This window comes from Lates calcarifer, linkage group LG17, assembly GCF_001640805.2.
Source record: "Lates calcarifer isolate ASB-BC8 linkage group LG17, TLL_Latcal_v3, whole genome shotgun sequence".
NCBI classification, from domain to species: Eukaryota; Metazoa; Chordata; class Actinopteri; family Centropomidae; genus Lates; species Lates calcarifer.
Genome location: NC_066849.1, coordinates 26,627,115 through 26,639,480, shown reverse-complemented (window position 1 = coordinate 26,639,480; position 12,366 = coordinate 26,627,115). Strand labels below are relative to the sequence as shown.

Genomic DNA, 12,366 nt, shown 5'->3' with positions numbered 1-12,366 from the left:
TACACTGTCTGATTACATTAAAACAAATCATATTATATCCACAGGAGATCATCCTGAAGATCCAGATGAGAAGACAGAGCTGCTCGCCATCCGGTCAGTGCTCATTTACTCTGTGTGTGTGTGTTATCTGTGAATTTCATGTTGGTCAATGGAAAGTACCAGTGTGTGTGACGCTGTGGCCAATGTTTGTCCCTCGGGGCAGAGTAATCAGATACTCACTCGATAATGAACAGAGGCCTCCCCGGCTAATTAATGGAACAGCTAATTGGCTAATTAATGAGGGAGGAAAAGTGCGGGTGGCCTGGTTTAGACCTGGATGTTGGTGGATGTGGTTATTTATGGATGTTTTGAGAGCACTGACAGAGACTCTGTGTCACAGTGGTGAGGAAGACACAGGTCATGTAACTGATGAGGTTTGCATCTGTTTATATGATTAGAAAGGATCAATCAAACCATGTATTTTTGTGCTCGTTGGTAAAAGTGTGTGTTGCAGCTTTGTGCTCTCACATGAAGCTTTTTTCTCACACACTGTGCCAGCTCGTATTTCCTGCTGCTGGTCGCAGCTGGCTCGACGTCTCGGCCCCTCAGCGGTTTAAGTCTGCATTACAAAACCATAAAGTCCTCTGACGTCACAACACTGCAGGGCAGAGCCATGACCACCACCAACATTCAGCCGAACCGTACAACTCGGCGGGGCACAGCTGATGTCCGAGCGCGGACCTCAACTGTCCAGTTGATTGGTCAGCTAATTAGGCAGAGAGCAAAAAGAGGAAGAGAGACACGATGAGAGAGGGACAGCAGCACAAGTGAGATCAGGACAAACAGAGTTATACAAGAGGAACAGAGGCCTGCTGCTGTAGGTTCTCTGTTTATTACACAAAGGACAACATGCTGTTATTTGTTGCTGCAGAGCTAAAGAGGAAGCACCAGAGAAACAATATTATTAACTGTAGTCTTTAGCCCACAGAGGATTATCAACAACTCTTTTTGTCCCGAAAGAACCAAGTGATTCTCAGAAGGTGGTGGAGACCGAACCAGAGTTAAAGGAGAGGAAATGTTTGGTTGACAGGTGACTGGATGTGGTGCTCAAAGTCCCACTTTCTGTGAATAATCTGACATCAGTGCATCGTTTTCATTACGACTGTTTCTTCAGTAGAGAATTGTTTAGTACAAGGAACACAGAGAGTCCAGCCTCATCGATTAGAGAGGTTTATGAACCTCAGGTAGAAATATGGTTCAGTTAGGCTTTGAGCCTCTCACCTCTGCTGGATGAGTGATGAATGTCCTGGATGTTTAGTCACATGTAACACGACACCTAATTCTGTTTCATAACACAGCTCTTTGATTCTCATACCTGAGTGAGAGGCAGAGAATCTGCAGCAAGAATATCTGACAGGTCATTAACAGCCGCTGTATAAAACCATGTGGACATTACTTAGAGTTAATGAGTTAAAACAATGTCCTTAATGCCCCACCACTGTTGCTGGGTAGAAAAGGGTGAGTGCAGGTCAAACTCTAATAAACAAACAATGCTCTGTGAATAATTAGAGCTGTCCCTCAGAGAGAGAGAGAGAGAGAGAGAGAGAGAGAGGCCTGCAGTAATCTAACATCATGTTGTAGCACAGATGGTCGACCAGATGTGATGGAGAATTACTGAGTGTGTTTCTGCGACAGCCATCTGATTCTGGGGGTGTACATACAGTGTGTGTGTGTGTGTGTGGGGGGGGGGTGTAGCTGGTACATTAACCTATGCATTAAGTTAATTCACACTAAGACTGAGTGACATATTGTGCGTATAAACATGTCGATGCACAGACAATCGTGTGGCGAAGAACAAACACTGCCAGTGTGGAATAAGATTTCATTATTAAAGTGGAAATAAAAGGAAACTGTATGTTGAAGAGAATATTTTCCATGACTGTGGAAGAATTAGAAACACGTCAGAGATAAGTGTATGTACAGTACACACGAGTGTGACTGCACTGATGGTGTAATGCTGCTGAGGCTTTTGCTGCCTGCGCTGGGCTCAGGGCATGTTGACATGGCCTCTAATCAGGTTAAGTTATTAAGACCTCGAATGGGGAGGGAAATAGGTCAGGAGCAGCTAGCTGCAGAGAGAGAGAGGGAGAGAGAGGGAGGGAGAGAAAACGTGAGAGGAAGCAGCAGAGGGATGGAGCCCGGCAGAGAGAGCATCAGTTTGCTTCACTGTATCAGGAACAGCACATGGTGCTAAACATCCAGCTGTGCTCTGATCGCTGTTATGTAAGGTTTACTCACTATAACACTGGACACTTTTGTACTTGTGGACAGAGGATGGTGTGGTTTCATCTGCTTCTCCATCTACTTCATACACCGGCTCTGGGATTTCCCTCAGGCTGAAGCTGGATGTAAAGTTTTCTTCCAGCGAGGATCATCCTGAAGCTTCCTCTTTCAGCGTGGGACTCATTTTTTACATTTTCAGCAAGTCCTGAGAGGAAGAGCCACACTTCTCGTTTTATGAAATCGCTCTTGTACCAGAGAGGAAGCTTGCATGTGTGGACAGATGTGTTCTGCAAACACACAAACAAGCAGAGAAAGAGGGAAGTGCTGCTTTGTGGATCATTCAATCAGCTTCTGTTTCTTTCTCTGATGGTCGGCGGAGCGTGAACACACGAGCCCTCGGGATCCGGACATCCGTTAATACGCACATCCCTCTTTCCCTCTCCTCCCTCTTCATGCTGCTCTTGCGTCACTACATTTCTCCCTCAGGACTGCTGCTGCTGGTGGGATGAGAGGTTGTGTCCAAAACAGTCAGGTCTCTATTCAAGACTTCATTGCAAAAAAGACTAATTTAAGGACCTGAGGCGGGCGACAGCAGAATGAGAGAGCGGAGAATTTAGCAGAGTTACAGTCAAAAAAGGAGAGACAGTGCAGCTGCAGGTTTCCTCAGGCAGTTCAATTTTTGTTCAGCACAGAACTACAACTGTCACTAATTTTGTACTTTAGCAATTCATTTCATGCTCAGTCTCATCACATGCTGGTGGGGTAAAATCTAAAAACTGTGCTTTTATTTGAGCTGCACTTTGGATAAAATCTTCTTGAGCTACGCTGGCAGCTGTTCCTGTTCCTGTTCCTGTCATCAAACCGTCTGACTGATCTGCTGTGGCTGGATCTGCAACATTTGGATGCAAGCAAATGCACAAATCCTTTAAATCTGCTGTGAGATTGTGCACAAAAAAATCTGGCTTCAGGCTGTATTTGTCTTTGGGATTTTAACATCGTTAGAATCTGATCTGGATCTATTTGGGTTACCACCTGCAGTCACCACACACTCCTAGGATGTGTGTGTGTAGGTGTGTGTGAAAGGAGCCATCAAAATCCATCTCTGTGGGAAGCCAAAACCTAATCGGGATTTACTCTGCTTTTCACCTGATCGTCCACACGCTCAGTCATCCCTTTATCCCTCGCTCACGCTCTGCCTGTCCACTGCACCTGCTGCCACACACACTCGGGGGTCAGGACCTCGGCCGCTAAGCTAATGACCCACGCTCGGTTTCCTCTGGAGACGCAGCCGGGAAGAAAAACTGCAACTGAGAAAGTTTTAAACGACGCAGGAGTCTGAGTGAGAGGAGGGCAGACAGGTAGCATGACCCGACAGTAGCCAGACAGAGGGCCTCTGGCCTGGGGGAAGCAGAGGGGGTGTGTGTGGGGGGGCTGCAGGTGGGTGATGGCTCCTCTGTGGAAGGCCATGCTGTCGAAGAGCAGCCCGCTGTACAGAGACTCTCTGTTCTCCTTCTCTCTGTGGGAGTGGAAGGCTCAGGAGAGAGAGCTGCTGCTGCTGAAGAAACACACTGACAGGGAGAGGAGGGCACTGCTCACTCAGCTCGACAAGTAAGATCCACCAAAGTCCCCAAATACGTCTGTACAATAAAGCTGAGTAAAAGTCTCATGTCTGTGCATTAACTCAATACGTGGTTAGCCTAGCTTAGCATCCCTCTGCTCAGTACTTCACTGCTCTGACTGTTGTTCAGTACAAAATAGTTGTTGGTTTTACATTTCTGCTTATGCATTAGCTTTATTGATGTTGGTTGGTTTTGAATTTTCTTCAGAAAGAGCTAAAAATGCTGATTTAGACTAACCACATCGTGGACTAACTCTAACCTATTTGCACACCTAAATGCAGATCTATTAAAGGAGCTATTTGTAAGTTTTGCTATCGCTACGACGCCATTATGTTACATTCACTTACCAGTCTAGAGGGAACGTTGTGAGTTCATTATCAAACTTCCTTCCTTTACTCACCGAGAACCGTCTCCAACGCTTCGCTTCTAGTTCTATCACTTCTTCTCGTCTACCATAGTTAGCATGCTAACCTAGTTAGCCCCAGCCCAGCTAGCCCATCTTGTCACTTTCTGATAGCAACTCACTTTAGCATCCAGGCTGCCCTGAAGAAGAAGGGCTGCTCAGAAGGCATTTTCTAACCTTGTATAGAAAACACAACGACTGAAGCTCTTGACGAGCGACCATCGCCACCACCTGCTCCCGGCAAGAAACCACGTTTGGCAGCAGAGAAAACTTACACATAGCGCCTTTAAAGGCTGAAAACAGAAGTTGGCCTTTGGGGTTTTTTAGTGATTACAAATAAGAAAAAGATGGGATACACAGGAGCTAAAGCGCTAAAGCTAACCAGGGTGTTTTTCTTGTCCAACAGTGCATGAATGCAGCATTTATGCTAGGCTAAAGGAACCACGCTGTCTGACTTCAGCACTGTACTTAGCACACAGACATGATATTAATAAAGTTTTTCTCATTTTACTTCACCAAAGAAAGAAAATCGACTTTAATGCTGAAATGACATGTTAGTCTGTAAATATGTGTGTGTGTGTGTGTGTTCATTGCATGTGTGTATCAGCCTGTCATTGATTTAGATGAATGACCTTAACCTCAGCATCTGTGCACCAACACGTCGCAATTAATTAAATCAGCTGTAGGACACACGCTGCATAAACACACTGTGTCACTATTTGGGAGCGTGTCGTTTGTCCTGCCGTCCCTCCACCTCCCTCCGTACGTCTGTCCTTCCATCAGCGTGAATATATATGATTCAGCATGTTCACCTGCACGATGTGATGCATGTCATGTATGTATAAGTCACTAAGAGGCTTCACGATGCAGTCAGCAAAGCCGATGTGGACAAGTCCAGATCAGCAGGCAGGTGACTCACACACCTGGTGCATCATTATTCATTAATACTCGTTATCCTTTAATTCACAGGGGAGTTCAGATTCTCAGATTCTCTTGGTGCACATTAAAAAATACCTGGATTCTCTTTAAGTATGAGACAGTTTTTAACTAATTTACACCTGGATTTTATGTTTCCATGCGTGTTGACAACAAAACCTGATGACAGACCAGTGTAGGAGCAAGTTCAGGTATATTTGATTAATGACTGGCTCTGTCTGCACCAGCTGTTCCCTATGGATGTGGTTTAAAAAGCTCCCTCAGTCAAATCATTTAACTGAATCAGTTTAGTTACTTTTTGCAGTTTATATTTTCAGGGCAACATTAAATTGAATCAGCTTTGTATGTTTTCATTGTTTAGTGACTTTATTATTTTGTTGATAAATGGATGAAACCATTCATGTAAAGCCGGGATGCAAAATTACTGAAACGTAAAATTTTCTTGACCTTTATTTATTCAGGTAATATCACAGATGTCAAGTTCTCTGTTACAGGAACACCCTGATCACACCCACACAGTTAAACTTAAATTCATTGTATATGTGTGTGTTTTCTTGTGTGTGTGTCCAGGCTCAGTAAAGAGCTGCAGCAGAAGGACAAAGTCATCGAGTCTCTCCGCGCCAAACTAAACCAGCATCACCACCACAACCATCATCATCACCCTCATCGTTCTGACACGCCGTGCAGCAGCCACGCCCTCTCCGACACCACCGACCAGTCGGATCGCATCTCCTACGTGTCTGATGAGCATGGATCCACCAACGAGGACCTGGAGCTTTGCTCCGACGTGGACGCTGCCAGCGAGCTCGGTCAGGAGGAGGCTCGGACCAGAGTCAGCACAGGTGAGAGCGCGGCACACATCACCCAGCTTCAGGTGTGTTTGTACACTGCTACATAAAGCATAGAGTATCTGATCAGTATGTGTACTCAACACAATAACTGACATGTTGAAAAACCCAAATCAACAATGTTAGTTCATCTCTTATTACATTCGGAGAAGCGTACAGTACCTGAAGCTCTCAGCTCCAGACTCTCTGATTCCTAAAGGTGAAGGCTGGGTCTTTGAACTCATTCAGGAATAGTTTGGATCTGTTCATGGGATTGGTTAACAAGAGGAAATATGTGGAATTTAAGTCTGGCTCTTGACTTCTGTCAGGTGACCTCAGTATGATGCTTCCAGCACAGAAGTTATTGAAGGTGAAACTCACATGTCCACAGTCTGCTCCATCCATCATGTCCTCTGGTGACTCTTCAGACTCTTCTCATTTCCAGATTGCCACTCTCACTGTAGCAGCGTGTCACGCCATTCGTCTGTCCCTCCATCCATCACCTCATCCCACAGAACCCACACCTGCCACAGCTGTCCCAGCATGCAATGCCCCAGCTCGCCACACAGACCTGCAGACGTGCAGAGTCAGACAGGTAGGAAGGGGCTCGAGATCGAGGCCCTGGCTGTTCTCATTCCTCCGACCTGCTGCTTTGTGCAGTTTTGTCCTGTCCATCTTTTCGTTTCATCTTTCCACTGTTCTTTTCCTTCTTCTTCTTCTCCTCCCAGCTCCAGCCTCACTCTTCACTTCTGCCCCGCTCCAGCCTCCTCTCTCCTCTTCTGCCCAAAGTGCATCCTTGTCCTTCCATCCCCTCCCCGCCACCCCACGAACCCGTTACCGAGGCAGCGGGGGAGTGGGTTTCTCCCTGGCTGAGGTGCACCAGGAGCTGCAGATGTTACAGAGGCAGCTGGGAGACAGTGAGAGTGCGTGGGTCAGACTGTGTGTGCATGGGTTTTTGTGTGGGAGTGTGTTAAAAACTAACAGTTTGAAGCTCAGTAACACTGTGTAGCTCCACAAAATCAAACCATCATCAGCATTTATTCTGCGCTCAGCTTTAATAATCCTCATCTCCCCAACTGCCCCTGCTTCTCTCTTTTCTTTCTTCCTTAATTTCCCTCCTCTCTTTGCCTTTATCTTCATCACACTCTACTTTCTTTCTCATTAAATGACTTCACTTGATGCTTAATGAGCCCAGAGCACCCAGCTGGAGAAGGATTTGCTGTGATCCTACAACACTGATGAGGAGTGGAGCTTTGAAAACCTCAATCCAGAGAGATTTTGTTGGACTGATTAACAAACTCGTTCCCTGTATGTCAGAAGAAATCCCCTCATCTCTCTCTCAGTCTTTTACTCTCTCCTTCTTTGTGTCTCATTAACACGCAGTCATTTTTCAGTGTTTCTGTGGCGTTATCCTTCATTCATCAGCTGGTTCTTTTATTTCTTTCTTTTATTTTTTCCTCCTCCACAGGGTTTTCCACTCCCCAGTCCAAACCTCTTCAAGGTTTCCCTTTTACCCACCAGCAGTCGGACCCTTCCACCTTCTTGCCTCTCTCCTTCCATGGATACCAGCCTTCTCCTTTCGGCAGCGCTGCGAGCAGCAGCAGCCTAGATGCCAGCTTAGCAATGAAAGCTGGGGCCAGCCTGCTGGAGAGCAGTGCTTTGTTTGATGTGGCCTATGGTGCTCGACCAGTGCGACTTGGAGCTGACCTGTCGTCAGGATCATCAGGGTACCAGTCAGGCACCAGCCACACAGGTAGAGAGCAGGTTAAAGCTTTGGTCTGAGTGTTCACTGCCGACGTTTGGTTTAGAGAATGTCAGAAACGACATGGTGAGCTCTAACAGAGACGTATTGTGTTTTTGTCTGTAGGTTCAGACCTGATGAAGGAACATCTGAGAGAGGTCAGGAGTCTGAGGCAGAGACTGGAGGACTCCATCCAGACCAACGACCGCCTCCGGCAGCAGCTGGAGGACAGACTGGCCCGCACCGCCTCAGAGAAAGGTAACAGAACACGACAGGCACTGAACAACAGAATCTATAGATCCTGAACTGGTTTTCAGATGTTACCTACCCTTGGTTAACTGAAGGGAGCTGTCAGTGTTTTCATATATTTCCAGGAAAAAGCTACATAATGATGACAGAGTTTTATCCCTCCGTTATCTCCTCCCTGTCCTCCTCTTCTCCAGGTGCTCCTACCAACATCTACATCCAGGGTCTGGACTCGGTGGGCCAGCTCTCCAGTGAGATCAGACTTCTGAAGGAGGAGAACGTCAGTCTGCAAAACCAGCTGAAACAGGCCACCAGAGGTACAATCACCAGCTGAGTCAGAGCCAGAGAGTGTGGAGGAAACACAGCCCTGATATTTCTGACCTTATTTAAGGGTTTTAGAAGGGATGCAGTCGTGTAAAGTGACGTGATCAGACAGAAGTTATCAGCAGTTTCTGCTCAGGTCTGTGTCAGGTGACGTGCTCAGCTCTGTACTGTCCCCTGTACCCCTGCAGAGGGCAGTAAGGAGGTGGATCAGCTGAGGGAGGCGGCGCTCCTGGAGCGGGCCAGGTTGAAGGAGGCGGAACTAGAGGTGGAGAGGTGGGCGGAGCAAAGCAGGAAGCTACAGGCTGAGGCTGAAGCTCACAACCTGGAGATCACACAACTGAAACAGGACCGACAGAGGAACCAGGAAACCATCAACAGGTGTGTGTCTGTGGTGAAGGTTTGGGTAATGTGTTAGTTAGAGCCCTCTAAGTGTAGAAATGCAAGTGAGCTGCTTGTTCGATCACATAGGTAGAGCTGGATACGATGAGAATAAATGAATCACCGTGTGGTTTCATTTGTGTGTTGACAGACTCCAGCACGACGTGAGCGTCCTCCAGCAGCAGCTGTGTGAGAGCCGCAGTCTGGTCCACTCTCTTCAGTGTGAGCTGCAGGTGTACCACAGGGTGGGCGGAGTCACCAACAACACACACTCAGGTAAGAGGTCGCCTCGTGCACTAGTTAAAACCAGTTAAAACCTTAAACAGCTGATACAAAAGTAGAAAAATGAGGGCAAACTTTTACTCATCGTGTTTGTTTCTGAGCAGGTCGGGTCAGTGACAGTGTCCAGACGGGACACAGCGCTGCCACCTTTGACCCCAGAGAGCTGCACATTCAGCTGGAGCAGCAGCTGAGCGGACAGCCTGCAGCCAGGAGGCAGCTCTTCAACGGTCAGTGTGTCTGACACCTGCAATAAAACAAGATCACAGTAAATACTGTTGTTAGTAAATACTGCAGGACATTACTGATAAAAATCTTTCTCCACAGACAACGTTCCCTCTCCACCTGTAAGAGACACTGGACTCGTCAGTCCTTCCTCTCCTCTGCGTTCTGTGCAGAAACATGCAGAAGAAACTGGTGAGAAATTTCCTTTTCCTTAACAAAGCACCGTTGTCCATCTCATTTACCTCCAGATATTTGACACTAATTCCACTGTTTTACTTCTCTCCTGTCCTTGTTCCTGTCTTCCTTCCCAGCAGCCTCGACCCCGCAGGGCCAAGTTCCAGACGGTTCCTTCGCCAACTGTCACGGCCGCCACGCGGTGGGCCACATCGACGACTTCAAGGCTCTGCAGCAGCAGATCCTGGAGGGCAGTGCCCTGCTCTGCAAGATGGAGGCAGCCCTCCATTCCCTGACTGTCCCAGCCCTGCAGGAGTTCAGTCTAGACTCTGGTTCAGTGAGGAAGCTGCTGTCTGACACTAAAACCCTGCGACAGATCCTGGAGGAGGCCGACTCTCTGCTGCGGATGTTCTGGAGGGCGGCTCTGCCAAACTCTGAGGAAACCAAACAGGTCAGAACCAACGCCAAGTCCCAGCGTCCAAATCGTGGTTACAGAGAGAAATCTGAGAGTAGAGTCTGATGTAATGGAGCAAAGGAGCAGGGCAGGAGTTTGAGAGCCTGCTGTCTTTGATCTCTTAGTGAAGTCAGTGCAACTTTTAGAGTTTCTAACACACTGGCTAATATTTCTTGGCAGCAAAATGTAGTTCCAGGAAGTAATGACTGAATCACTGGAGACTAAAGTCTAAAGGACTTAGTGTAAAACCTATAAAGAAATTTTTATCCAGTAATTCAGGCTCATATTCAGCCAGCAGGACCGAGGTTATTATCATACTTCTTAGGTAATAATACAAGATTTCTGAGAACGTTTCAAAAATACACCTTTCAGAAACTCTAAAACTGACTAATTGACACTTCACTCTTGGGAAGAAACCACACAACAACACAGAATATGTATTGAAGACAAGTGAATATTCCTCTCTTTCAGGAGTGCAGTGGTTTTTGTCCTGAAGGACATAATATCAGACTAAATACCTGCAGCGTTTGCAGCTGCTTTCATCCAGTGTGCTGTGTGCTGAGTGAATGTTTGTGTGTTTCTAGGATCAGTCTCTGAGGGAGGAGGTCGTCTCTCTCCGTCTGAGGCTCTCAGAACAAGAGGAGGCTCTAAAGGACGCCATGGAGAGAGTGAAGAGCTCCAACCGCACCAAAGATAGCATGGAGCACTTTATAGTCAGCCAACGTGAGTCACTGATGTCCCTACGGATTTCTAGCAGCACATACAAAACATCCATCATACTGCTGTTTATTAATTCTAAAGAAATGAATAATAATCCTGAAGCTCTCAGTAATAACAGATCAGTAATCATATTTGCATTTCTCTCCTTCTAATCTGTCCTTATTTGATCTGTAAGAGAGGAGATCTCTAACACTTTGATCCAGTCAGAGAAGCAGAGCTATGAAAAAGAGGAATTATCCTGAGATATGATGACGAAGATCTTTCATCATCATCTGCAGCAGCTCTGTTTCTCCTCTTCTTTCCTCCCACACTTCTGTATTTTCCTGCACATCTGAAAGTTTCTGCAGACTCACTCTGACTCACAGTTACTGTGTGTTTGTTCACAGTGTCGAGAACACGGGACGTCTTGAAGAAAGCCAAGACGAACTTACAGGTGAGCTCGTGAGTTCTCACATGTTAACACTGGTTTTCACATCATTGAGCATAATGAACCTTTTATTGTAGGAGGTGAGAATAGCTCAGGTGTTGGAGGAGGTGATGGTTCACACTTGTTTTTCTTAATAAGCACAGAAAAACGACCAAAGGTGGATCATTAAAAGTGAAAATCCTTCCTTCCTTCTTGTCTCTGTAACGCTCTCTCTCCTCCTGCTGAGTCTCCTCAGGAGAACGAGCTCAGGATTTCCTCCCTGCGCCGAGCTTCTCTCTCCCTCCCCCCTCCCTCCCACTCCTCTTCCTCCTCCTCTTCCTCCTCTTCTTCCTCACACCCCTGGTCTGTTAAAGGTACAGTCCCCTGGCTTTGCTGTGTTCACTGCAGTGTTCTGACAGCAACAAATATATTTCTGCATGTAGTTATTTTCACAGATTCACTTGGAGTTTTTAGCTAATGTCTCCTCATCTCCAAACATGCATCGTGTTGCATCTTGTCATGTTGAATGTGCTGAAAAGAACGTCCACCAGAGACGAGCAGCACAGCTAATGTCATAATGAGCAGTTTAAATACAAACCTGCATCTGCCACGCATCCTCCTTATTCTTTAACACCACTGCTAACAGAACACCGTCCTTGGCTTGTAGCTGCAGTTAACAAGTATTTTTATCGCTGTGCCTGAACGCCTCTGTGGACTCAGCTGTCAAACATGTTACAGGCTTCAAGGCTAAAGCAGCATTTCTAATACATCTGCAAACACCATCATTCTTTTTTTAGTCATGAAAAATATTAAAATATACTTTAAATCACTCTGACGATGATCTTTGCTTTGAAATCTGTGATTTCAGTTTAAAGGCACCTTGTGGAGTTTTTGATCAGTTCTGGTGCTGTGGAAGAGTGATTTAATTCACAGGTCTCTGAGGTGTTTGTATGCTGTGCTGAATTAACACACAGTATTGGTTTACACTGTCTGACTGCAGAGACGTGAGAGGCAGATGTGACGTTTGTGCAAAACATAAAACATGGAGATCAAACATAAAAATGAGGTGAAATGAGAGAGGGAGGAAGAACATGAGGAAAAGTGAATGTTTTAAACTCCACAAGATGCATTTACACTGGGAATTATTACCGAGTCTGAGGATGTGAGGGGAGAAACATTCCCTTCAAACGACTAACATCCCTCAAATTAATAATTTGTACACCGAACCAAGAATTACATCTTCTAATTACAGTGTTTGTGATGAAACAGACAGCACAGGTGACAAGGACATGTGGGATTAAGGCTGTGCATATTTGAGGGAATGAATTAAGTTCAAAGGATGTAATTCCTACTTTGAGGGAATGTTTGATCA

The 12,366-nt window shown here is 46.2% G+C and overlaps 1 protein-coding gene across 1 annotated transcript in view; it reads left to right on the top strand.

The window, feature by feature from the left end:
• The window catches only part of pde4dip (phosphodiesterase 4D interacting protein), a 71,922-nt gene that overhangs the window by 57,179 nt on the left and 2,377 nt on the right, over window positions 1–12,366 (top strand). The window contains 15 exon segments of the mRNA XM_018676749.2: window positions 45–93; window positions 5,791–6,062; window positions 6,493–6,642; window positions 6,776–6,970; window positions 7,516–7,800; window positions 7,915–8,046; window positions 8,232–8,351; window positions 8,547–8,736; window positions 8,888–9,012; window positions 9,123–9,245; window positions 9,343–9,432; window positions 9,552–9,865; window positions 10,453–10,591; window positions 10,975–11,021; window positions 11,251–11,368. Coding sequence (XP_018532265.1) covers window positions 45–93; window positions 5,791–6,062; window positions 6,493–6,642; window positions 6,776–6,970; window positions 7,516–7,800; window positions 7,915–8,046; window positions 8,232–8,351; window positions 8,547–8,736; window positions 8,888–9,012; window positions 9,123–9,245; window positions 9,343–9,432; window positions 9,552–9,865; window positions 10,453–10,591; window positions 10,975–11,021; window positions 11,251–11,368 — 2,349 coding nt within the window.